General features: G+C 46.9%; 1 protein-coding gene across 1 annotated transcript in view; it reads right to left on the reverse strand.

Annotated features, from left to right (window-relative positions):
* The window catches only part of ADAMTS17 (ADAM metallopeptidase with thrombospondin type 1 motif 17), a 309,441-nt gene that overhangs the window by 39,363 nt on the left and 244,140 nt on the right, over positions 1–25,938 (reverse strand). Inside the window, exons 18-19 of the mRNA XM_074400099.1 lie at positions 23,240–23,399; positions 20,627–20,762 (exon numbers count right to left, since the gene is read on the reverse strand). Coding sequence (XP_074256200.1) covers positions 20,627–20,762; positions 23,240–23,399 — 296 coding nt within the window. The remainder of the gene's footprint in view (positions 1–20,626; positions 20,763–23,239; positions 23,400–25,938) is intronic.

Genomic DNA, 25,938 nt, shown 5'->3' on the forward strand with positions numbered 1-25,938 from the left:
TAAACCCCGGCTCTGGCACACTGGAGAGAAAGTTCGTATTAATGATGCTGGCTAATAAAACAAGCAGCAGTTGCCTATAAAAAGTGACGGTGGGATAAACCTACATTGAAATATTCATGCCCTTTATTTCACTTCACGGAAAGATTCAAACATCCCAACCAAACGCAGTTATAGCAGCTGCCAGGCAGATGGTTTTCAGGCAAGCAAATGAGAGACAGTAATTAGTCTCAATTAAGTTCTCAGTAAATTATGTAACGGAGACCTTTAGCCACCCAGCCCTGACTGGCTTGCTGAGCCAGAGGCAGTGAACCTGGTCCAAAACTATTCAGAAACTCTGGATTGCTTTGGTTAATTCATGTTCTGAGTAAATCGGAGTCTTGGCACAGGAGGAATAATGAATACCTCAACCACTTTCAACTGAAAATAATAATTTGTTAATAATTTTAATAGTTAGTGAGCTATAGAAACCAAGTCCCTAAGCCTTCCAAGCAGAAAGGAAGGAGATTCATTTTAATTCTCGCTTTATGAAGTTCCCGCCACTCACTCCATATACTTTTGAGATTTTTGCTCAGCAAGTATCCTGTCACATGATATGTTTTTTTTCTCCTTGAATTTTCAAAAACAGTTTCCTAAGGGTCTGCTCTGCAAAGGGGTTCTGTTGAATTAGGCTTTAAAGGTTTCTCACAAGGCACTTAGGAGACTGGCCAGCTGCCATTCTGTCTTCAAGACCCTGAGAGAAAAGACTCCTCTCTCAAGTCTTGTTGAACTGAGTTGTGTGATGTTTTCCCTCGTCAACTTTTGTTTTTAGGTGAACAAAATTTTTTTATTTTTGAGATGGAGTTCTGCTCTTGTTGCCCAGGCTGGAATGCAGTGGCGTGATCTGTGCTCACTGCAACCTCTGCTTCCTGGTTCAAGTGATTGTCTCACCTCAGACCCCCGAGTAGCTGGGATTACAGGTGCCCGCCACAACATCTGGCTAAATGTGACCAGGCCTTTGTGGATGAAGAGAGGAGGTTTGGACTCTGAGGGGCCCCAAATACAGTATTTCACCAGAGAGTGGGACATTCTCTACAATTCTATAAATAAAATGTTCTTGGCCAGGCATAGTGGCTCACACCTGTCATCCCAGCACTTTGGAAGGCCGAGGCAGGCAGATCACCTAAGGTCAGGAGTTCGAGACCAGCCTGCCAACATGATGAAACCCTATCTCTACTAAAAATACAAAAGAAAAAAAAATAGCCAGATGTCTTTTCTATTTCAGCCAGTCTAGTGGGTGTGCCAGTGGTATCACATTGTATTTTAATGTGTACAGGTGGAGAATACAGGTGAAGTCATTATGGGCAAGGAAAGAAGGGTGAACAAGAGTTGGGAGGTGCAGAAGGCTCATACCTTTGTAAAATGCACTCTGTCCTCTTTAACCTTTTACTACCTGGTTCATCAGTTTTTAATGACTTCTGCCCACTGTCTAAACAACAACCAATGTTATTATTTGATTCTCCTGCTTTCACTTTTTCTTCTACTCTCTCCTTTTTTTCTATTGTTTTTAGTTGCATTCTTCTCATTTTGTCAGAGCATATAACATTTACATGTGATTTTCCTATTCCTGGATCCAACTTTGTGTGAGTCGTAGCTCTACAATTAAACATCCTAAGATGCTCACCATCAGCCCTTTTACCACTGACCCCAGTCATCTCTTGGTTAGATGAAGAGCATCCTATCATAGTAGTGGGATTGGCAAACTATGGCCTGAGGGCCAAATCCTGGCTGATGCTTGTCCTGGCAAATACAGTTTTATTAGAACACAGCCCTGCCTGTTCATTTATACATTGTTTGTAGCTGCTTTTGTGCTATAATAGAATTGAGCAGTTAAGACAGAGACTATATAGCTTGCAGATTTAATATTTTTCTTCTACTGAAAAAGTTTGCTGATTCCTGCTCTAGCAGATCCCTCAAGAAGGGCTCATGGATACAGTGTCCTCAGTTCTTGTCTATTTAAAACTGTTTTTATAAAGCTTTGATACTTAAAGGACAGTTTAGCTAGTTATAAAATCTTCAGTTCACATTTTCTTTCTTGAGCTGATGTTCTGTGAGGACACCATGTAGACCCTGAGATTTAGGAGTGTGAGGCCCATGCATTGGAGCCACAAGGAGTGGGTTGGGGAGCAGAATGAGTACCCCCTTCTGAGAGGAGCCCTACCACTCGATAGCCACATATTCTTGTGGAGTTTCCTGACCCCACGGAAGTCCGCACTGGGGAGCCTTGCCCAGAGAACTCACACCGACAGGAGGCTGCTGATAAACTGCACAGGCAGAGCTGCAGACAGACCCTCCAGGAACTGCAGCGCCTGGGTGATGAGCCATCAGCCATCTGTGTTCCTGCTTCATCCATAACAACATCATGCAAAGTTTACTAAGTACTCTGCTGACCTGACCCACTACACCAACACTGTCAGATAGGCGCGGAATGTTCTCATTAAACCCTCACATATTTGGGGCACTCACACAGCCTTCTTTTCAAAAATGCATGCAAACCATCTGCCTAAAATACCCTTCATCCTCTGGTTGTGCCAGTGGCTGACAGCAGACTGAAGCGACATTCTTTGCACCCAGCCATTTATCTGTTTGAGAAATTGAGACCCAGCCCTTGGACTGCTAGCTCTGCTCTTGTCTGCTGTGATTTCTCAGAACCAGTCAGCAGAGCCTCAGAGATGACAGCTGTAGAGTTCTGTAGCATCTTGGATCGGATTTTGTCCTGGAATAGGGTTTTGGACGCTTCTAGAAGATCATAACAGTGATCATAAAAATGACAAATTTAGCTCTTACTGTGTGCCAGGAACTGTTCTAAGCCATTTAATTCTCTTAACTCATATCATTCCTGTGACAACCCTCTGAGGTAGGAACTCTCTCCGCCCCGTCCTAGAGAGAAGTTGAGTGGCTGCTGCAGGTCCCCTGCTGGCAGTGGCGGGGCTGGGATGGGACCCCGGCGGCCCGAGTCCTCCCTCCACTGCTTCTGTTTCTCAGGCCTCATGCTCTGACTTCTTCGTTTTCTTGAGCTCCCATGCTCTTTGCCTGCTTTCTTCCACCTTTACCTTTTACCTTTACTCAATTTCTCCTTTTTGAGAAGCAGCAGTGAACCTACACTCTGCCCTTTGTCCCTTTTAGCTTTAATAGGCATCTCCTTCTCAGTTCCGACTTCAAGGGCTAACTTAAAAGAACCATAAAAAGCTGTCCTTGTCAAACTTCTCTTAGCAGGGCTGCTAGTTGACAGCTCGCCGCCTGGCCAGAGCTGCCTGCTAAAGCTCCAGTTTCCTCCCTCCCGCTGTCGCGTGCCGCAGTGCACCTGGGTCTTTCCATCTGGCTCACCCAGAGCCACCAGGGTGGACCCTAGTCCTGGGTATATCTCCCATCTTATGTCTTAGTGGGTCAGTCTGTGCTTATGGGGTCAGAATGGAAACTTCCAGAATTTCTGCTAGGTGCTGAGTTGTACTGACTTTCTTTAGCTGTGGGAACAAAACTACCTCTACTCTGACCTTTACTTATTCTATTAATATTTTCTTAAAACATAGGGATCTAGAGTTAATCCTGCTCAGTTTCCTTTCCTGATGGTGGCAAACTGCAAAACAAGGAGGTCATTGCTTCCCAGGCTGTCACAAACCTTCCTGCTTTGTAAGAAAATAAAAGTCGGCTGGGCGCGGTGGCTCAAGCCTGTAATCCCAGCACTTTGGGAGGCCGAGGCGGGTGGATCACGAGGTCGAGAGATCGAGACCATCCTGGTCAACATGGTGAAACCCCGTCTCTACTAAAAATACAAAAAATTAGCTGGGCATGGTGGCACGTGCCTGTAATCCCAGCTACTCAGGAGGCTGAGGCAGGAGAATTGCTTGAACCCAGGAGGCGGAGGTTGCGGTGAGCCGAGATCGCGCCATTGCACTCCAGCCTGGGTAACAAGAGCGAAACTCTGTCTTAAAAAAAAAAAAAAAGAAAAGTCAGGGTAATGAGCCCTTTCATGTATCCATTACTGCCTGAGAGAAGAGAAATGCGGAGGGTTTTGTCTGTTAATGAGGGAGCATCCGGCTGCTTGGCTTCCATCCACTTCTCCAGTCACCAGAGCTTCTGCCATGCAAGGCCTGGAGCCTCTTGCAAAGTCCTGCCTGCAATCTCCCAATCTTAGGTCTCTGCCTGGTGGCTCTCTCCCCACAGTGGCCTGGGCTCTGGGCCCTGAAGCCCTCGGGAGATAAGACAGTTATCTCATCTTTCCTCCTAGATAAGCCCCATACTCTCGCTGTGGAAGGATTTTCTTTTTTTGAGATGGAGTCTCACTCTCTTGCCAGGCTGGAGTGCAGTGGCACAATCTCGGCTCATTGCAACCACTGCCTCCTAAATTCAAGCAATTCTCCTGCCTCAGCCTCCCAAGTAGCGGGGACTACAGGTGTGCGCCACCACATCCAGCTAATTTTTGTATTTTTAGTAGAGATGGGGTTTCACCATGTTGGCCAGGATGGTCTCGATCTCTTGTCCTCATGATCCACCTGCCTCTGCCTCCCAAAGTGCTGGGATTACAGGTGTGAGCCACCGTGCCTGGCCTTCTACTGAAGGATTTTTGCATCTGCTGTTAGATCCAAGAGACAGGACCCAATTCACCAAATCTGGTGATTTCCACCATGCTTTCTGAGTTAAAATGTCAGGGGACCTTTGTTACTGTATGCTTGTCATTCTCAGTGCGGTCCCTGGACCAGCATCATGAGTGCTATCAGAGCCCTAGCTGGAAATGCAAATTTCCAGCTCTCACTCTGGACCTACCAAATCAGGAGCTTTGGGAGTGGGGTCCAGCACTTTGTCAGTTACCCAGTCCCCTGGGGATTTCAGCACAGTAGAGCCACTAGACATACCAGGAAAATAATCACCAGAGGCCCGCACCTTGCTTCTGATCAGAATTGCTGGCCCCAGATCACCCTTTGTCCTCTCTGACAACTCACTGGGCAGGTGCAGCTGAAATGTTTTTCCCTCCCTGCTCTCATGATTCAGGGTAAAGCTCTCTCCTCCTGGCCAGGGAACGTCCTCTTCCCAGGAAGCGGATTACGAGTCGCAGAAGGAAAACATGACTGTGCACAGTGTGGGCCAGAGCACATTCGTGACCTCCTCGGTGCTCATTTCTGCTCTTAATGTCCTAAGGAATTCCTTTGGGAAACTGTGTCCTATTTCACCAGCCTCCTTCCTTCAGTGGTATTTAAACCCAAGTACAGGTTAGCAGACAGAAGTGCCGGCAGGACCCAGCCTTCCACATCCACCCACAAGTGCAGCCTCCTCACGCTCCCCCCCAACAGAGCTCCGCCGGCCTGTGACGAGCCACCTGGGCACGGCACACCTGTGAAGTCGGCAGTCACACACAGAGCCTGAAACCCAATCTTCGGGTTTGAAGGATGCTGACTTCCTCCCATAATCCTTTTTCCTTCCCTCATCTAACCCCCATCCAGCTGATGATACTATCTACAGTTCATAGGTAGGGAGCTCTGAAGCATTCAAGAGGTTAGAAATAAACCACTCAAGATTTTCTGCTGTTCAATTTACCCTGAAATACGTATAAATTACATGAACTTGTTCTGACAAGAAGGGGAATGTTGGCATACTCTGGGACCTGCCCCCAATGTTTGATTGTCTGGAAAATACCAGCATGGGCTACTTAGGTTATGTGGGTACAACTGTATTAAAAATGTGTGTGTGCGTGCACATGTGTATGTGTGAGGAGTATCTCACGAAATAATGGATAACTCACAAAATGTTGGGGCCCAGCAGCTGGCTGATGTTTATCATTGATACAGTTTTGCAGTTGAGCAGTGATGACAGTTTTGGCTGGCATTCAGGGAGTGCTTACTCGGGCAAAGGAATTTACAGGCATTACTTCACCTAATCTCCTCAAGACTTCTGTGAGAGATGTTCTCACTTCTCAGTTTTACAGATGGCGAGACTGTGTAACTGGCCCGTGGGTTTGCATGTAGCTAGGGGTGAAGTGGGGACCTGAGGCCAGGCTCTCGATGCCCACGACGTGAAGCTGCTCCTGGGTGAAATGGACGGAGCGATGCATTCTTTTTCTAGCTAGCTACGGAACCTAACCAATCATGTGTCTTGCTGCGCTACATGATAAGTACACGATGATCTTGCTAGTGCTACCAACTTTAAACAAATCCATTTCTATAAAGGCTGTTGTAAAGGATGAGCAGGCAAAGGAAGGATTTAAAACACATCTGTGGAAACTGCTGCTGAGAGTGGAACGAGCAGGACTAGAGGGAGAAGTCAAGGTTGCGTCAAGGCGGGCTAAGGGTAGGACACAGCATGGGCAAAGTCAACCACAGGCTGTACCTAGAGAGGGCAAACGATTTAACCAGAAGACAATCTGACACACACCAGGGTCCCAGATCCATCTGTGACTTCTACCCCTTCATCAATGGAGCATCCGTCCAGGCCAGACGTCTGCCCCCAATGGGTAAACGCTAATGCCACTGGAAAAGAATCTAGTTTTCGACATAATGCTGCTAACCACAGAGAGGAGGAATTCTGGAACGACTGAGGCACATTTCCTCCACCAGTATCGAACAATCCATTTCTCTCTCCAAATGACTTATTAAAACCTGCTAATAAGTTCTAGGCACTGCCGGGCCCCTGGAGGCTGAGTTGCACATCCAATGATTTCCATGTTTGTACAGTACTCCGCTTGGTTCTGCAAATAAGTCCCGGACAAACACCTGTGGAGTGAACTGAACACTGACGAGGTCCTTGCCCTGATGGGGAAGAGCGACAGGAGAAAGAAGGAGAGGACTCAAGAAATAAACAGAGTCTCCCAGACCATACAGGAACGACGGAGGTGTCCTGTCTATATGCAGCACTTGGCACAGGTAGATGCATTATTTGGCCACAGAGGACAGCATGGAGGTTTTGGAAGCTGTGGGTTTGATTCCTAAATGGGTAGATTTAGCTCCTTACACAGAAAATCTCAGGCCTGGGCCACAGACACACCTCTCCTTCTCCACTGCCTGGTAACTTGCATCACTGGTCACTTGGGGTCTGAATAAGAGTCCCTCGCAGCCCCTTCAAGCTTAAGGTCAACTAGCCACAGGTAGGAAGTGTGGTTGGCTTGAGGCCCAGGATGGCACCCGTCAGCACCTCTCACTGCCTCGACCTCAAATCTCCCCAGGTCTCCTGGGAAACCACCTTCACATTAAACTCCTTATGTTAGATATGTCCTGAGTTTTAATTTCTTTTATAGTGTGGCTGCAGATAGCCCTAAGAACAAGCCAGAAAACCAACCAACTATGGCATTCTGAGAAATTGCTCTAGTGTTTAATTGCACAGCCTCGGGCCTTCGGGATGTGAGTTTCACTGCTGGGGAAAGGAGCCACATCAGCTTCCCCTTGATATCACTCCACGTTAAATGCCACTCCGGCACTGTCTGATGACTCTCTTGCCCCCCTTTTGAGTATCTATCTAGAGCTGCCTTGGTCAAAAAGTTTCTTTTGCATGCCATGGCAGAAGCAGGTTGTACTGTTTTTAAAATGAGAATGAGGAAGCAGAAAGCATGCAAGATTTAAAGGAGGAAAACATTGTTTTGCATTTTACTTGTTACCAGAATGAGCCAGGAAAGCTATTTAATGCCTAAGCGTCTCAAAGTCTTCACCTGTAAAATGAGGTGAGTACGCCGACTTTCCACAGGGCCTGTGGGGCCCTAACCCATGAGACAGCCAGCGGGCATGTGCTCCTTCCTCTGCTTCCTGCTGGTGAGCCCAAGGGAACTGGCCCGTTCCCAACGAGCTTTGCGTTTCTGCTGCTTCCATACTTTACATCTTAGCACAAATACAATTTCTGAGTTTTAAAATTCTCTCCTTTTACAATAAAATCATTTTCAAGTATTGTTTTGAAAGAAAAAAGGGTTCTTGAAATTACGGGCCCAAACTAAGCTCCCAACAGGAAGCAGAAGGCCCAGGGAGCAGGGCTGGAGCAGCAGCTGACGATCCGCGGCACCCATTTGTTTTCCCCAAGCCATCACACCTGATTAGATTACATTCCCGGTACTGCAGAGTCTCTCGGTACAGTCTTGAGGTTAACATAACCAGGATAAGTCTGGCTTTGGTAACAGGTTGTACCACACCCAGTCATGAAGAGTTTGGAAAAAAAACTCTCATGCTTTGAGAATTACACAGTTGCTGATGTTGGAAGTTCCCATCCAAGAGTAACATTCCGGCTGGGCTGGCTTTTCCCAGTACATAGGGATTTTCCAGTACAGTAGCCCTCTTGCTAACAGACTTGCCCACTCTCATTCTAGCCGAGAGCAGCATGGGTTGGACAGTCTTCATTTCTCAGTCTTGGCTGGATCATGACCTCAGCCTGTCTCTCTAGAGGACTTAACAGCTTCTGCCTGTCCCATGTCGTCTTCCTCCTTCTGGTGAGAACATCTCAGTTTTCCTTACCATGCTCCCATTTGTTGGCCAGCGGGAGAGCATGTGAGCTGAGCAAGACTGATCAGACTTTGCAGGAACCTGGGCTCTGGGCAGAGTGAGCTTTGGAGTGGATGCAGGAGCCACTCCAGCCAGCTCCGGGATCTTCTCTCCCAGACCAACTTTCCAGCGTCTTTTCAATGTTGGGAGCTACTCCCCATTCCTTCTGTGTTCTTATTTTTTTGGTACAGGTTCAGATCCGGTTTCTGTGGCCCAGGAACACCGTACTGTGCTATAGAAGCCGATGGTGCCAGGATCACTTCCTCCCATTTCCACGCCACAGCCATGGCTTCGGAGCAGATTGTGAGACTGCTGGGGACAGGAGTTTTCTTGGCAGTGATGCCATCAGCTTACTGGATGGTCTTCTTACCTCCCACTATACACGAGCATCTACCCAGTGGAAGAAAGAGGTTGGCTGTGTTTACTTTTCTAGTGGAGGTACAGGGTTCCCCAAGCTCTTGGGAGCCCACAGTGTCTTGACCTTGCTGCTGGGAGCACCCCTCTCTGCAGAAGCTCCAGGAAGGGTGGATTCCAAGATTAAAATTCTCCTGGGAAGAAGCACAAGCCTGGCATTCTCAAAGGGGTTCACAGCACAGCGCGGCACATCAAAAGCGCGTCTGTCGGGACTACACAGCACTGAGACCTGTGGGGTGTCAGAACCAGCACCTCCCTACCTGACATGCCCACAGAATCTCCTTTCCCTGTCATCTTGGCACAGGCTGCGCTGTGGGAGGCGAGGCTGTGACCGTGGTCACTGTATACGGGGCAGAGGCCCAGCTGGCCAGCAAGGAGGTTGCGGGGCGGGCAGTCTGCAGCCTGGAGAGCGCCTGCCACTTGCAGGCTGGATGCCTGGCCTCACCTGAAGAGCACCGTGAGCCCCTGCAGACAGGGGACGCCACTGCTGGGCTGGGGATGACGGACCCCCCATGTGTACCAGGATGTATCACAACTGCTGTTTGTGGCCCTGGCCAACATGCGGCCCGAGACGGCTCACTTGCAAACTCTTTTCCTTTGACACTTGAGCCACTAAGACCCTCTTGGAAAATGTCCCAAACAGAACAGGGGAAAGGGCCACCAGCGGCTTCAGATGTCTCCATCCTGCTCCCTCATGTGCCCGACACCTGCTGTTCTCCTTATTCCTCTGGCATCAAAACCTCTCCTGGAAAAGGACTTGATAAACTCATTTCCACTTAAGAAAAAGTTAAACGGGTTCAGTCTCTTCCCTCCCAGTGCAATGTCCTTAGCTCACTGATAAATCCTTCATTCCATTCTTCCCTTAACAACTCCCTTTGCGTAAACATGCAGGCACACAGAGCTGGAAGCTATCTTCCTTGGAAAAGGAGAAGCTGCCCGTCTTGCAGCAGATGCCCCATCACCCTGGGGACCTAAGATTAGTGTCATTCTCCATGGGGAAAACTCAGGCACTTGGAACATTTGTAAAAAGGCAACCCTTAGGTACTCAGGGCGCTCAGCTTTCAAAAGCGCAACAACTTTGAACAAATGCCAGGCATACAGGTTCCCAGCAACACTCTAGATGGTTAGAAGTGACCCAGGTTTCACAGGCAGCCCTGTATGTTTATGAATCCAGCCTATGTGAGGTCTTTCTAGAAGGGCTTAAATGGTTTCTTAGGGAGGAACAGATGCAAAATGTGATCATAAGAGATGTGCTTATTTTAAAAAAATGAATATGAATTCTGGAGTATGTCCAGAGTCCATATATTACCTAGGAAAGATTTATCCTGTGTGTGTGTAAGGGATCCTGGTCATGACTTTGGCTATGTTCTTATTTTCACTGTCTTACCAGCGGATAATGTTTGCTCATTCTTACCGGGTGTTTCTGTTTTGGGGTTTGAGGCAGAGGAGCAGGCGATGAAGAGAAAAGGAGGATGGGACTATTTTCCGGGTAGGATTTCGCTGAGTGGGGTGAGCAGATCTAGGCACTGACCCTTAGGCGTGCCGAGCCTGGGGCAAGCTGGGGCCACCAGGAGGACAGGTGGGTCTGCAAGGTTCCCGAGGGAACCCTAGAAACTGGCCTCCCTGGCCGGGCGCGGTGGCTCACGCCTGTAATCTCAGCTTTGGGAGCCTGAGGTGGGTGGATCATGAGGTCAACAGATCGAGACCATCCTGGTCAACATGGTGAAACCCCGCCTCTACTAAAAATACAAAACATTAGCTGGGCATGGTGGCGCGTGCCTGTAATCCCAGCTACTCAGGAGGCTGAGGCAGGAGAATTGCCTGAACCCAGGAGGCGGAGGTTGCGGTGAGCCGAGATCGCACCATTGCACTCCAGCCTGGGTAACAAGAGCGAAACTCCGTCTCAAAAAAAAAGAAAAGAAAAGAAAAGAAAAGAAACTGGTCTCCCTTTCCCTTTCCCATTTGCAGCGCTCTTTTTCACCCTGTCCAGTGCTAAGGCAGGTGGGGTCGGGCTGATACTAAGCAATGCCAAGTCCTGCAGGAACCTGGTAGCATGCGGCGTACGTATGAAAAGGAAATGACCCAGTTAACAAAGAGACGACTCACCAGGTTACTAAAGTAACATGCAGAGAGCACCGTTATTCTCTGCATGTTGTGGGTGCACAAGCTGCTGCTCAGAGACACAGAAGGTCCCACCCAGGCCCCCCTGCAAGTGACAAGCAGAGAGAACAAGGGGAAAGAAAACCCCTGACTCCCAGTTCCAAACCCAACGAGCCTAAGGGGGTGTCTCCAATGTGATGCTCAGGATGGCTTTTCTATGAGGTTACAAAGATGGTGGCTGCAGTGAAGATACGTGTGCATGTGTCTTGATAGTAGAACGACTTATAATCCTTTAGGTATGTACCCAATAATGACATTGCTGGGTCAAATGGCATTTCATCACCTCCACTCATCTCAAAATACGATTTAGTTTCTCTCGTGATTTCTATTTGGCCCACTGGTTGTTGAGGAACGGTACTGTTTAATTTCCACATCCTTAGGATGTTTCTTAAATGTCTTTCTCTTACTTATTTCTTTTTTTTTTTTTTTTTTTTTGAGACGGAGTTTCACTCTTGTTACCCAGGCTGGAGTGCAATGGCGCGATCTCGGCTCACCGCAACCTCCGCCTCCTGGGTTCAGGCAATTCTCCTGCCTCAGCCTCCTGAGTAGCTGGGATTACAGGCACGCGCCACCATGCCCAGCTAATTTTTTGCATTTTTAGTAGAGACGGGGTTTCACCATGTTGACCAGGATGGTCTCGATCTCCTGACCTCGTGATCCACCCGCCTCGGCCTCCCAAAGTGCTGGGATTACAGGCGTGAGCCACCGCGCCCGGCTCTCTTACTTATTTCTAATTTCATTCCATGGTGGCCAGAGAACATACCTCGTAGAAAACAATTTCTATTGTTTTGTGCTTGTTAGGTTTATATACTGGCCTAGCATGTGATCCATTCTGAATAATGTTCCATGTGCAAATTCTGCTGTTATTAGGTGGAGTGTTTTATAGATATCTATTGGGTTTTGTTAGTTTATAGCGTTAAGTCTTCTGTTTACTTCTGATATAACTTATTTTTAAAATCCGTTATTGAAAGTGAGGTGTTGAGGTCTCTGGTTATTATTGTCGACTCATGTATTTATTCCTTCATTTCTGTCAGTTTTGCTCCATATATTTTAGGAGGTTATATTTATAATTTTTACATCTTCCTGATGGATTGCCCTTTCATCACTATAAAATGTCTGTATTCTAATAACATGTTTTTTAAAAAAATCTATTTTGTCTGGTATTAGTATAACACTCCTGCTTTCTGTCTGCATGATATAACTTTTTCCATCTTTTTACTTTCAACGTATTTGTATATAAATATACACTAAGAAGGAGAAAATAATTCTTCTTTGTCTGTGAACTGTTCATTGCTGTAAGAGAGCCAGCCGGCGGAGGACTTCGCCAAGACTGGCCTTCATTAGATCCTAAGGGGAAAGAAGTGTTTTGAGAAGCAGCCACCACGTACATCCAAAGCTCATTTCTGAAGTATCCCAGCAATTCCCCAAGTTAGGAATCCTTCTACTGTTTCCCTCACTACATAGCCATGTCGTCTATGGTCTAATGTTTTTTCTAGAACCTGGAGAGCACACAGCTTCCCTTCATTTCTGATAGATCAGTTTGTGATCTTTTTTGGGGGATGGGTTGTTGGTGTTCTTTAGGTATTCCTCAGACTAAATCTCACCATTTCCCTTTACTTTTCCTTTCTTGTAATTGTAACATAAGAAGTCAAATGGAGACAAGAGATGCTGGAGAGGATGTGAAGAAATAGCAATGCTTTTATACTGTTGGTGGGAGTGTAAATTGGTTCAGCCATTGTGGAAGACAGTGTGGCGATTCCTCAAGGATCTAGAACTAGAAACACCATTCGACCCAGCAATCCCATTACTGGGTATATACAGAAAGAATTATAAATCATTCTATTATTAAGACACATGCACATGCAAGTTTACTGCAGCACTGTTCACAATAGCAAAGACTTGGAACCAACCCAAATGCCCATCAATGACAGGCTGGATAAAGAAAATGTGGCACATATACACCATGGAATACTATGCAGCCATAAAAAAAGGATGAGTTCATGTCCTTTGCAGGGACATGGATGAAGCTGGAAACCATCATTCTCAGCAAACTGACACAAGAACAGAAAACCAAACACGACGTGTTCTCACTTATAAATGGGAGTTGAACAATGACAACACATGGACATAGGGAGGGGAACATCACACACTGGGGCTGTCGGTGGGTGGGCAGGTAGGGGATAGCATTAGGAGAAATACCTAATGTAGGTAACGGGATGACGGATGCAGCCAACCACCACGGCACATGTATACCTATGTAACAAAGTAACAAACCTGCACGCTCTGCACGTGTACCCCAGAACTTAAAGTACAATTTAAAAAAAAAGGAAACTTCATGTGCTTGATGGTCTTTCAATTTCATTACTCAGAAAAGTCAGGAATAGAGGAGGATCTGTTTTGATGGGCTGCAGAGCCTACATGCAAAGCATCTCCCAACATGAGAATTCCTACCTGTGAACCTGGTGGCATTGATCAAACGAAGGGATGTTAAAATGACCAAAAAAAAAAAAAAAAAAAGCTTTCCTTTCCTCCATCTTGGATGTTTCTTAATTTAGATAAACAAGGTAAGGCTTCAAAACTTACCATTTAATTTAAATGCAGGTGACACCCTGAAATTTTGTCAGAAAGAATTCCAGCACTTTGACAATGTAAATTTCTCCTCCCCACTCACATACCATCAGCAAGGCATGTAACAGACCACAGGTACTAGTCACAGTTAGATTTAACTATTTTATTTTGGAAAAAGACAGGAAAGAAAATGCTTATGTTTCAGACTAGCAGGAAACTGATTTAAAAACTATCTTTTCAGATTGTGGCTGTAGCTAAAGATCCACCTATTCCAGACTTCATTCTTAAGTCATGATCTCTCTCTCTCTCATACATGCACGCGTGCGCACACGCACACACACGGAACGTGCTTTAATAAAAAAGAATGGATTCCATTCCATTTTAACCCAAAACAAGGCCAGACTGATTACGATAACTGAGGAAAGAGGACAAATTTAAAAACCAAATACACTTCCTTGCAAATGACTATTCAGTTCATTTGCCAGTAAGATGCTGAATGTTCTTTTCTGAATCACTCTAATTCAATGTGCAGTACAGCATGTACTTGCCTGGGAAGAAGTTCAAATCATAAATACCATGGGGAAATATCTAATAACTTGGAATGGCCTTTTTCAAGTGGCTAATAAGCTCTTAAAGACTGCAAAAAATGTTAAATCTGCTGAAGCGCAGGCTCTGGGACGCGCCCACTTCATAGCCAGCCCCTGCCTCCACGCTCCAGGACTATCTGGGGCTGGGTCTCAAGGGTCTCGGCCCACAGAACTGCTCTTCGGATGCTGAATGATGGAGAGGCCTCTTCCCTGCAGACTCTGGTCAGCAAGGTGGAGGCTGCTGGCCATGGACCTAACAGCTGAGCTGATCTGTGATTTCTGCCTCGCCTGCCAATGTCAGGGCCAGGTTTGTCGATGTGTTTGTGTTGGTGTGTGAAATGCTGGGCAGAGGCCATCTGCCCTGCGTGCCAGACTCCAGATTCCATATGGTTACAGGAGGGTTTGGGAGAAGTATCCACAGAGCTAGGATTAGAATAAAGAGGTGCTAATGGTGTGCAGTTGGGAAGGCAAAGGAAACTGTCATGAACTCAATGGAAACAGGGCTGAAGAAAGTTAAAGGGAGATCAGGAGAAATAAAGAAAAGTATCAAGAAAAAAGACAAATATCTCTGCCATTTTCAAGGTCAAAGAGTAACAATAACACAGAAAGGTTCTTTCACCTTGCCAGGTTCAACAACGGGTTGCATTCTGGCTTCTTTAATAAAGTTCACACCATGGGACTCCTGGGCTCTTCTTCCAGGTGACAGGCTCTCTCCTCCACTCATGTCACCCCGTCTGAAACAGCCATCTGTAATCCAGACCCTACACACCTCCACCTCACCCCTCACCCAAGTGCAGTTTTTACTTGTGTGCCCGATCTCCTATTTTCTGCCACTCGTATCCTAAGGTCCGGCTTTCTCCTTTTCTTCACTTACTAGACAGAATCCATGAAACCACAGGTTCTGTGAAAGACTCATGACAACTAGATCATGCTATGCAATAATTCACATTTTATCGTCCAGATACGTGTATGTATAACAGCTGCACAGAAGTCCTCCCTCATCTGTGGCAGATAAGTTCTAAGACCCCAATGGATGCTTGAAACCAAGGTTAGTACTGAACCCTGTATATACTATGCACGGATTTCCTTCCTCCTCCTCTTCACAATTTCGTGGATAGAAGATTCATTTATCATAGATCTGAGCAACCTCAGCATACAATTCTTTTTCTTTCCTTATTAAATTGAAGACTTTTACCTTTTTACCTACAGGAGGCATTTTATAGCCTCTGTGCAGCACATCTGAGTTGCCGGTATCGCCAGTCTTGTGCTTTGAGGCCATTATTAAGTAAAACACAAGAACGATGACACCCAAGAGTTGATCTGCTAACTGAGATGGCTACTGAATGACAAACCGGCAGGGAGCAGAGACGCTGTGGATCCCCTGGACAAGGAGATGACTCACGTCCCGGGCAGGACGGAGCGGGACGGTGCGAGATTTCATTACACCACTCAGAACAGTGAGCAACTCGAAACCGATGAACTATTCCTGAAATTTCCCTTTTAATATTTTTGGGCAATGGTTGACCACGGGTAACTGAAACCACAGAAAGTGAAACTGCACATAAGCAGGGACTACTGTACATAACACATATATATGTATATTGTGTAGGAAGATACATTTATGTGTGTGTATGTATATATGTATGCGTATGTGTGCATAGATCTACCTTGTTAGGATGTGCAGGAGTTTTAAAATCTATTATCAGATCACACATTTCTTTAGCCAAACAATCAATCCTCTCTGATGAGTCAGGGCACTCATACATCCACTTTAAGAAAAAGTACAAGCTCAGATGGTTCAGAATAAACAAATAAACAAATTAGCAAACAAAACCAGCCTAGGGCAGGCATCCAGGCACTTCCTGTCTAGGCTCTCTAAGGCTGATTTTAGATGCGATTTTCTCTTGTTTTTCAACTTCATTTTCTTCTCTGCTCTAAGTAATTCCACTCATTCTTTAAGTCTGATTCACATGATTTTACAGTCAGGAAGGGAGTGGAAGGAGGTGGGAGAGAGAAGTGGTGGGGAGGCAGAAACCAAGTATTTATCAAGTTACACAATAAAAAGAAATTCAGTATCCTGATGTGCCCTCCTTTGTAAAACAAAAAATATATATTCCCTGAGCTAATACCTGCCGAGCTCAGGCTCATGCTGAGGGTGTGGTCCCGGTATCTCAGTGGGCAAAACGAGAGTAAGCGTTAACCCAAAACAGAGGCCAGCAAACTCTTGTGCGTGGGCTCAGTCTGGCCTGTGGGTTATTTTTGTACAACCCAAGAGCAAAGAACAAATTTTACATGTTGTAAAGGATTAAGGCTCAAAATAAAGAAAAAACGGTGCCAGACACCACATGTGGCCTTTGAAGGCAAATATATTTATTCTCTAGGCCTGTACAGATGAAGTTTGCTAATCCCTGTTCTACGGAGATACTAAGAACGTGCTTCTGAAGTTGCTTTTAGTCTGAAGTGTATTTGCTTGAACTCGGCTCAAATGTGGCAAGACTGCAGGACTATTTCTGTAGTGATACACACACTTGATGTTATCTATCTCAGGCTTAGCACAGCTCCGTGGCACTCCCGTATAGTTTGCATTCATGTTTTATGCCACTGTTTTGTAGGTGCTTTCCTGCATGATTTTCTGGTTTGCGTTTTGCAGTGCAGCAAGGTTCCCTCTTAGACGATACATGGGAGGTAAAATCACGACTGGCCCACTTGTTTTAACGACCAGAGGGCTTTGTTATGGCACTTTGGAATCTAGTTGAAATGTGAAGATTTGACCCGATTACTTCTCAGCTGTCTTTCACTAAATCCGGGAAATTTCTGATCACTGTTTCTTCAGTGATTATTTTCTGCTCCATTTTCTCTCTCTTCTCCTTCTGTGACTCCAATTACCTGTATGTTAGAATGCTTGATACTGCACCACAGGTAACTGAGTCTTGCTCACTGTCAATAATGTTTTCTTCCCATTTTCTAGACTGAATAATGTCTAATCCTCTATCTGTAAGTTCACTAATCTTTTATCATCTTACTCCATTGTTAGATCCATGCAGTGAATTTTTAAAATTTCAGATATTGTATTTTTTAGTCCTAAAATTGCTTTATACAGTATCTTTTTTTTCTCATGAGATTTCCTGTGTGTTCTGTGAGTACGAGCATAGCTTTCCTTATGTTTCTGAGCAAAGTTACAATAGCTGCTTTAACATTCTTTACTTCTAATTTCAACAAATGTGTCCTCTTGTAGTCAGTCTCCATCAGTGGCCTTCTCTTCTGAGTATGAATCTGTTTCCCTGTATAACTAGTAATGTTGAATTGCACCCGGAACACTGTGAATGATAAATTAATGAACAGAAGTGCCGTTCGATAAAAGATGGGAACTGCATATGTAATTTGGACTTTATTTTTTTGGAGATGGAGTCTGGCTCTGTCACCCAGGCTGGAGTGCAGTGGCACAATCTCAGCTCACTATAACCTCCGTATCCCAGGTTCAAGCAATTCTCCTGCCTCAGCCTCCCAAGTAGCTGGGACTACAGGTGCACACCACCATGCTTGGTGAATTTTTCTATTTTTAGTAGAGATGGGGTTTCCAGATGTTGGCCATGCTGGTCTCAAACTCCTGACCTCAAGTGATCCACCTGCCTTGGTCTCCCAAAGTGCTGGGATTACAGGCATGAGCCTCCTCGCCTGGCTTGCTTTCTAACTTTTAAACAGTTGCTTTTTATACTGTCTCCAGAGTTCATAATTATAATCTGCAGGAGGGTTGGTCCAATATAAGCTACTCTATCACTACAGGAAGTAGAACCCTTGATTTTTAAACCTTCTCCTTGGAGTTCCACAGGGGAGCCACGGCCTACCGTGAGAGGTGGAACAGTCAGTGTGGACTGGCTGACTCTGCCACATCATATGTGTGTCTCAGCTCAATCACAGCAGCTCTCATTTCATCTGTTTCCTTTTATTTGGTTTCTGTGCATAATTTTAAAAAGACTTGGGTATAAACATAAGACCTAACACCATAAAAACCCTAGAAGAAAACCTAGGAAAACCATTCAGGACATAGGCGTAGGCAAGGACTTCATGACTGAAACACCAAAAGCATTGGCAACAAAAGCCAAAATAGACAAATGGGACCTAATCAAACTCCACAGCTTCTGCACAGCAAAAGAAACAATCATTAGAGTGAACCAGCAAGCAACAGAATGGAAAAAAAAATCTGCAGTCTACCCGTCTGACAAAGGGCTGATATCCAGAATCTACAAAGAACTAAAACAGATCTACAAGAAAAAAACAAACAAGCCCATTCAAAAGTGGGCGAAGGATATGAGCAGACATTTTTCAAAAGACATACATGAGGACAACAAACATACGAAAAAATGCTCATCATCACTGGTCATCAGAGAAATGCAAATCAAAACTACATTGAGATACCACCTCATGCCAGTTAGAATGGTGATCATTAAAAAATCTGGAGACAACAGATGCTGGAGAGGGTGTGGAGAAATAGGAACACTTTTACACTGTTGGTGGGAGTGTGAATTAGTTCAACCATTGTGGAAGACAGTGTGGCGATTCCTCAAGGACCTAGAAACAGAAACTCTATTTGACCCAGCAATCCCATTACTGGGTATATATCCAAAGGATCATACGTCGTTCTTTTATAAAGACACATGCACACGTATGTTCATTGCGGCACTGTTTACAATAGCAAAGACTTGGAACCAACCCAAATGTCCATCGATGATAGACTGGACAGGGAAAATGTGGCACATATACACATGGAATACTATGCAGCTATAAAAAATGATGAGTTCATGTCCTTTGTAGAGACACAGATGAACCTGGAAACCATCATTCTCAGCAAACTGACCCAAGAACAGAAGATCAAACGCCGCATGTTCTCACTCATAGGCGGGTGTTGAACAACGAGAACACATGGACACAGGGAGGGGATCATCACATACTGAAGTCTCTGCAGGGGTGGCTAGGGGAGGGACTGTGGGGGGATAGGGAGTTGGGGAGGGGTAACACGGCGAGAAATGCCAGATACAGGTGATGGGGATGGAGGCAGCAAACCACATTGCTGTGTATGTACCTATGCAACAATCCTGCATGTTCTTCACACGTACCCCAGAACTTAAAAGTGCAATTTTATATATATATAAACTTGAGTATAAAATAGTTTGAAAACAGAACTGGTTTTAAAATATGCTTCTGGAATGGACCCTAAGACCTTTTTGCTCCGTCATGCCCTTGAACTCAGGCTGACCTCTCCTCCTCCATCATTTCTTATCCTGCTTTCTAGCCACTTGGCCAGGGCCAGGCCATCTTTAGTTTCCAGAGAAGAGGCTGTAGCCCAGTCGACTGCTGAATCTTTACAGCGGCAAGCCCTTCTTTCTGTGGCCCATGCATGCGACTGGTTGACGGACTGATGGCTGGGTTTGTGGTACGGCTGCTCACACCGAGGGTGCTCAAGCAGATTTCCTGCAGTGAGCTCTTCCTCCAGGCCTGCAGGATTAGGGTGGAGTTTCATTCTCAATTTGGCAAGGAGCACAGAAGATCACTGAAACAAGCCTCGGCTTCTTTTTTTTTCCTTCCTGCCTCCTCTCTTTCTCACTTGAACACATTTTAAGGGTCTGACAAAAAGAAGGGGGTTGGTGCAAAAGACGTGAATCTCCTGTACTAGGCACGTGGCACAAACTGAGTCAAGAAACCTAAAACACTGAAATATTAAACATCCAGCCTAGTTAGAAAAGGTCAGCATGCCTTAAATGATACACAGAACTACAGAGCAAAAACCATTCACCTCAATTCAGAGCAGACCAGAAGGCCGAGGGGTGGCGTGACTTAACGCAACAGAGTCTCCGAGTCCCACTAAAATGACGAACCCATCTCACACAATTCAACTCGGCTGACAACCCAAGAGAGTTCACGCGGGTAACATGGCCGTGAAAGCTGGGGCTGGGATGGAAGTTCGGATGGATGCAAGAACTAAACACCAAGATCCACACTCATGGGCATGAATTTCAGCCACTGGAACAGATCGGCAGCAACATCAGCCCGTGTGCGCACTTTCTCCTGGGCTCTCAGACTCCAACATTTGTTTCCTTCTCCACCAACACAAAGGAATTTGGGGGAACCAATGGGCACTGGTTAAAAGTGTGTGGCGAAGGCCCTTTATTTTTGCCGTGAGATGTTACTAATGGTCTCCTACAGACTGCCTTCCAGCCACGATTGTATTTCCATCAGAGTTCTGGCTCAGTAGCTGGAAATTTGGTAATTCAAGCAAGCACAAATCACTCATCAACAATAACAGAACACAGCACAGAGCAGCACTGTGGCATCCATGGCGTGTCACCCCCTGCCACTGATGGTGCTGCTGCCCCAGTCCCTGGTGGGTCCCAGCTACAGAACCCAGCTCCTTACCGTGACTGGCAGGGGTGCAAGTTGCACCTTCGGACTTGGGGCTCTGGGCGGCTTGCTTGAGGGCAGTCACTGTCATTCACCAGAGTTGTAGTCTTGTTGACAATCCGGGTGCAAGAGACGATGGTTCTGCGTTCCCCTGGAAACCAAACCAAAGGGAGCTGAGAGGCTGAGGTCGTACCTGCCTGGAAAGGCTGGGCTTGCACACTCGTGAAGGAAGGTTTGGGTGCTGCTGTTGGTCACTGTGTCACTTAAAGCGACTGTTGTAAATGTCGTGTGGGTTTTTAGAGAGGAAGAACTGCAATTTTAAGGAGGAGGGTGCAAGACACAGAAGGCAGAGTGGGGCCCTGGAAGATGCTAGAAGAAGATCAGAATGCAGCAACGCCTCAGATCAGCTGTGTCCTTGAACAGCTTGGGGTTCGTAGATTTGGGTCTTTCATTTCCAAAGATTGCTCATCTTTGTATCTGCTTGTTTAATATTTAAAGTCTCTGGAGATCCGGTCTCATTAAATACCTGCACATCAGCCCTCAGCAGAGAGTCCGGCTACATATTACCGAACTCCTGCTTGCTGGGGACAACGGGGGCACAAGGAGTCTTGTCTGGAAGACATGCAGACCTGCATTCTCTAGACAGGCACGCCACAGCCCTTCTGAACTTGTCTAGCCAGCTGGTACTTACGGCTGAGCCCCACCTGCTCTTAGGAAGCTTTGCTATTCCAATGTCCCAACTAGAGGTGGCCCTTCTGTGTGTTCCCAGAGCACCCTAAATACTGCATGGCCATGCCTTTGTCAGGCAGGCTGAGTGACCGGGAGGGAGGAGGGTGGTCACTGGAGCCAGGGTGTCTGGGTTCAAGTCTTGGCTTTATCACAAAGAGCATCAGGTAACCACAGCGTCGATAGCTGGCCACCATGCTTCTGCGTCTTAGTGTCCTTGAGTGGCCTGCTTTGCTTAACTTCCCTGTGCCTGAGGGTGCCTCAGGGATGATTAAAATAAACAAATATATAGCGTGTCCATAGAACAGAACCTGGCATGTGGCTAACACTTCATGTTAGCTCTATTATTGTCACTATTATTATTTGGGAACAGTGACAATAGAAGATGGACTCAAGCACAGCTGTTTGGATCCTGGGCTCCCTGCTGGGTCTGTCCCCTGGGCAATTTGTCATGTAGGGATGACTCAAAATCATGGAGTCCTGCACTCCACCGTCAGCTCCTGCTGCCCTGAATGGCAGCCTCGGCTGAGTACAGAAAGCACAGAACTGCTTCCAGCTTTGGTGGCAGATCTGACCACTGTTAGGAAGCTGGAAGTCATCAGTGTCATTCAAGGCCTGCCACTCAGCCAACAGCAACAGAGCAGCCTGCCCCTGGCCCAGGAAAGCCTGCGAACTGTTCCACGTGGACTATGGTTAGTTCGCAACAAGTTGTCCAAGAGGAAAAGCTGGTTGGAATCAGAGGTAGAGGTGCTGGCTGGATTTGGAGGTTGAAAAGCCACCAGCAGCTAAGGGTTCAGGGGCAGAAGGCCCGCCCCGGGGAGAGGTGCAGAGTGGAAGATGCAGGGCTGACAGTGGCATCCAGAGGCTATGCCAGCTGCTGTGGGGCTGCTGCGGGAAGAGGCTAAGCACAGACAGTGAGAGCGGTTGGCCAAGATGCCCAGGAAGAAATTACTGTGTATCTACAACTCCTACCCATGAAAGACGGAAGGAGTCCTTTAAATGGTAAGCCATGCTTTACGTATTGGACATCCAATGAAGGTGCTCAGGACTGGGGATGGCTGGGGCTATGCCCCGGGCTCCACTCCATCATCCAACTCTCAGGGTTGGCATACCAGAGTCCAGGTCAACCTTCCATCCCAGTTCTGTGCCCACTAAAATCCACCCACCCTGTGTTCCATCTCCCATAACCCTGCTATGTGTCCTGTTAGGGTGACAAACAATACTGTCTAAGGAACTGCTAAGAGTTCTGAATGGCGTCCTACCGCCGCCCCGTCCAACAACAAGAAACACAATGCCTTTCATTTATATTGATTCTTGCTGTACGACAGGCTCTTGGGCTCACGCTGTGGACCCTACGGTGGGCATGAGGGACAACCATCCTATTTTAGAGGTGAGGGAATTCGGGGTAGAGAGAGGAAGGCATTTGCTGAGGTCGAGCAGGAAGCTGTGCGGTCAGAACTCACGCTCGGAATGTTTCACCTGACCTCCTTTTTCTTTCGATGGTACCCTGTAGTGAGGTTACTGTGGCAAAGATGGAAGGGAATCTGGGAGCAGGCAGACAGGGTCTGGTGCCTCTCCAGCAAGTGGCAACAGTCAGCATTCTGTTTACTCCCAGGGTCTGCCATACCTGAGACGTAGTCATAGGTCAGCCAAACCCTGCTTCACCCACAGGTCAGAGCTGGGGGGCCCTGGGCCCTGGGCGAAGCAGCAGCATGGGCACGACCCTAGTGTGGGAGCTGGGAAGACTCTGCCCAAGTATTCTGCAGAGAGATTTTCAGCAGGGCTTAAATTCCTGTGGAACTGCAGGTTACAGATTCCCCACTCTGTGTGCTGGCCACAGACTCCTTTGTCCCTTCTCCAGCAAAGGCCCACATCCAGCAGGCCACGGCCATGGCCACTCACCTCCTCCGCACTGCACGCTGCACCCTTCCCAGCCGCTGTGGGTCCAGATGAACAGCGAGTCCTGCGATTTTTCCGGTTCACTCTGATTTTCAGCAGTGTAGTTTACAGGAACGGTGTATTCATAATGAATTCCAGAATCCTGCTCGTGAAATAACAGCACCTGGATCAGCCGCAAAACAAAAGGGCATTTTGAAAAGGAACGAAAACGAAAGCCCGTGGGATTGCTGAATCCGCACACGCAGGCGCGCTGCGGCTGTTTCTCTGAGGGGTAACCAGCCCTCTTCTGAGGCTGAAGGCAGGTTCGACTGAGGGGTGCTCCTTTATCTCAGCTTTGGATTCCTCAGGGAGTCAACTTGCGAGAAGGGCGAATGCAAAACCATCTTTCCTACCCAAGAGAGAGAGCAGCTTAGACTAGGAGCTTTAGGATAAGCAACTCTGAAACCTCTCACTGCACTTCTCACGGAGAGCTGCTCCTCGAAGAGAACAGTTTGCGTTCCTGCATGCTCACCCACGAAGCTTCCTCTGCAGATAAGACACAGATGAACTTTTGACTAGAAAGGCATCAGAGCAAGTGGGGTTACTGTACTTGTCTGGAAATGAGCATCATCCTTCACTCTCTATCAGCAATCGTTGCCATGTCACCTGGTCCAGAGTCAGGGGTAAGGCAAGCTCAAGGAAAAAATGCAGCTCACTGCTGGGGGACTTTGGGGAGCATCTGTTTGGGGGTTCAAGGATACAGGAGTCCTCCGCTGCCGTGGGAGCCAGGAAGATGACTGTAGCCAAGGGTGGCAGAAGCCTGGCTCAGGGCTCCAAGCTGGGAGTGGGGTGGAGGTAGAGGGAGGGGTCCATCACGTTTTGTGGGAAACTATCATAAAGCCTGGAGACCTCAGACCTGAAATTTTAGTTAGTATGAAGACACAGAACAGATGGGTCTGGAACGGCATGTGACAAGCCCCGGAAAGCAGCAGGTGCATGATCAGCCTTCTTTTTCTAGACATAATGGGGCCGATCAAGCCCTCTTACAGAAGCTTAACATGGCTTGTCTGTGGCTAATGAGTCTTCAAGCTAAGCTTGGAAGCAGTAAGTGCCCTGGGTCTAAGTAGCTGGCAGGTTCACTTCAGCCTGAGAAGTCTGGGAGAATGGGTCAGCAGGCACTAAGGGGAGGGTGCACACAGCTCACCCGACTTGACGTGGGGTGGATGAGGTCAAGTGTCCCAGACAATGGGAGCCACTTCCCTCCAAGAACCTCTCAGCTCCTGAGGCTGCGCCGCGGGGTTGGGGTGCAGCGTGAAGAGCAAACGTAACCGCATCAACATCCACACCTGCACCACAGCAAGCTGCCATAACACACTTGGAAAAATGCCTCCAGTTAGGAAAGGGAAATGCCAAGAAGCAAACTAGTCTTAGAAAGAGATATTCATCATCGCAGTACGGGAATACCACTGGTGAACGGAGAATCCATATAAATGCAATTTCATGCAATTTTGTAGCCATGTATTGTGTGTGCGTGCGTGCGTGTGTGTGTGTAACCGGTTTCAAATGCAGGTCCCCATGACTCTCTGGGTGCTACTGATTCTGCAAACAATGTGTATACCCCAGTTTGGGTATAATGGCTTTCTATACAGACGCAAAGGGGCACCTCTCATTTTCAGTTTTAAAATCTTGAAACGACAGTCACATTTAGGGAGAAAAGCCATCAATATTAAGCGAGGGCTGAAACTTCACTCGCGGCAGCAGTTGCTTTCTTGGAGTTTTGTTTCTCCTGGTCTGAATGAATCCAGGCTGTGTACTTCACTGGAATGGGCTAACGACTTGCTCAGTTTACAAAAGCATTTGGAGAAAAGAAAATACACTCACCCTGCTGTTTGCTAGAGAAAGCAAATTCTCAGGCTCACAAAGTTTCCGCACAGATTTTATGTTCTGCCTCCTCCCTTAGTCCCTCTAAGTAACTGCTATTAACCTGGAACGGGAGGATTTGTCCTGACTGTGACAATGAAGGAGGCAATCTTATCTCTGAGAAATGACTTAGGCACACATTCTTGGGTCTCAGCAACCTACTTGCAGGAACGTATTTGCAGTGGATTTAGCAGGGTGAGCGGTACGGTGGCAGATTTCCACATGCTTTAGATTGTACATGGAAACTGCCTTGACTTTTTCCCCCCAGAAATTGTAATGGGGTTAACATCACTAGCATCCTGGGTGCCAGCCTCCTTAGGACACTCCCTGGGCAATGGCCAGAATATCTTTTGGGTGTCAACTAACCTGGAACACTTGAAGGCTGCCAGAGATCACAAATTAATGGGGAAGAAGAACTTCCATGGAGAGACCCTGGCAGGCACTGAGGGACAAAGTGTGCTTTGATTGCAGGGGCACAAGCAGCCACAGTCCTGTTTTTTTGGGAAGGAGACACGGAATCAGTAATGATGAGCTATCAGAAGTTAGTCACGAGAACTCCCGGATCTTGAGAAGGAAGCAGCATGTTCCGCTCTCTGGAGAAAAACGTCTCTTCTGACATGTTTAAAAGGCTATGTCACTTATGTTTCAGTGGCTTGCATGGAGGCCTCCCTAAGACAACAGATCAGACGATGGCACCCTGGCCTGGCCCAGCAGCACACAGGCGTCTGGAGATTACCTGTGTAGTAGAATACCTGCATCATCTAATCCTGCTTCCTGATCCCCAAACGCTCGTTGCAAGCTGG

The sequence above is a fragment of the Saimiri boliviensis genome, chromosome 5, assembly GCF_048565385.1.
Source record: "Saimiri boliviensis isolate mSaiBol1 chromosome 5, mSaiBol1.pri, whole genome shotgun sequence".
Classification (NCBI taxonomy): Eukaryota; Metazoa; Chordata; class Mammalia; order Primates; family Cebidae; genus Saimiri; species Saimiri boliviensis.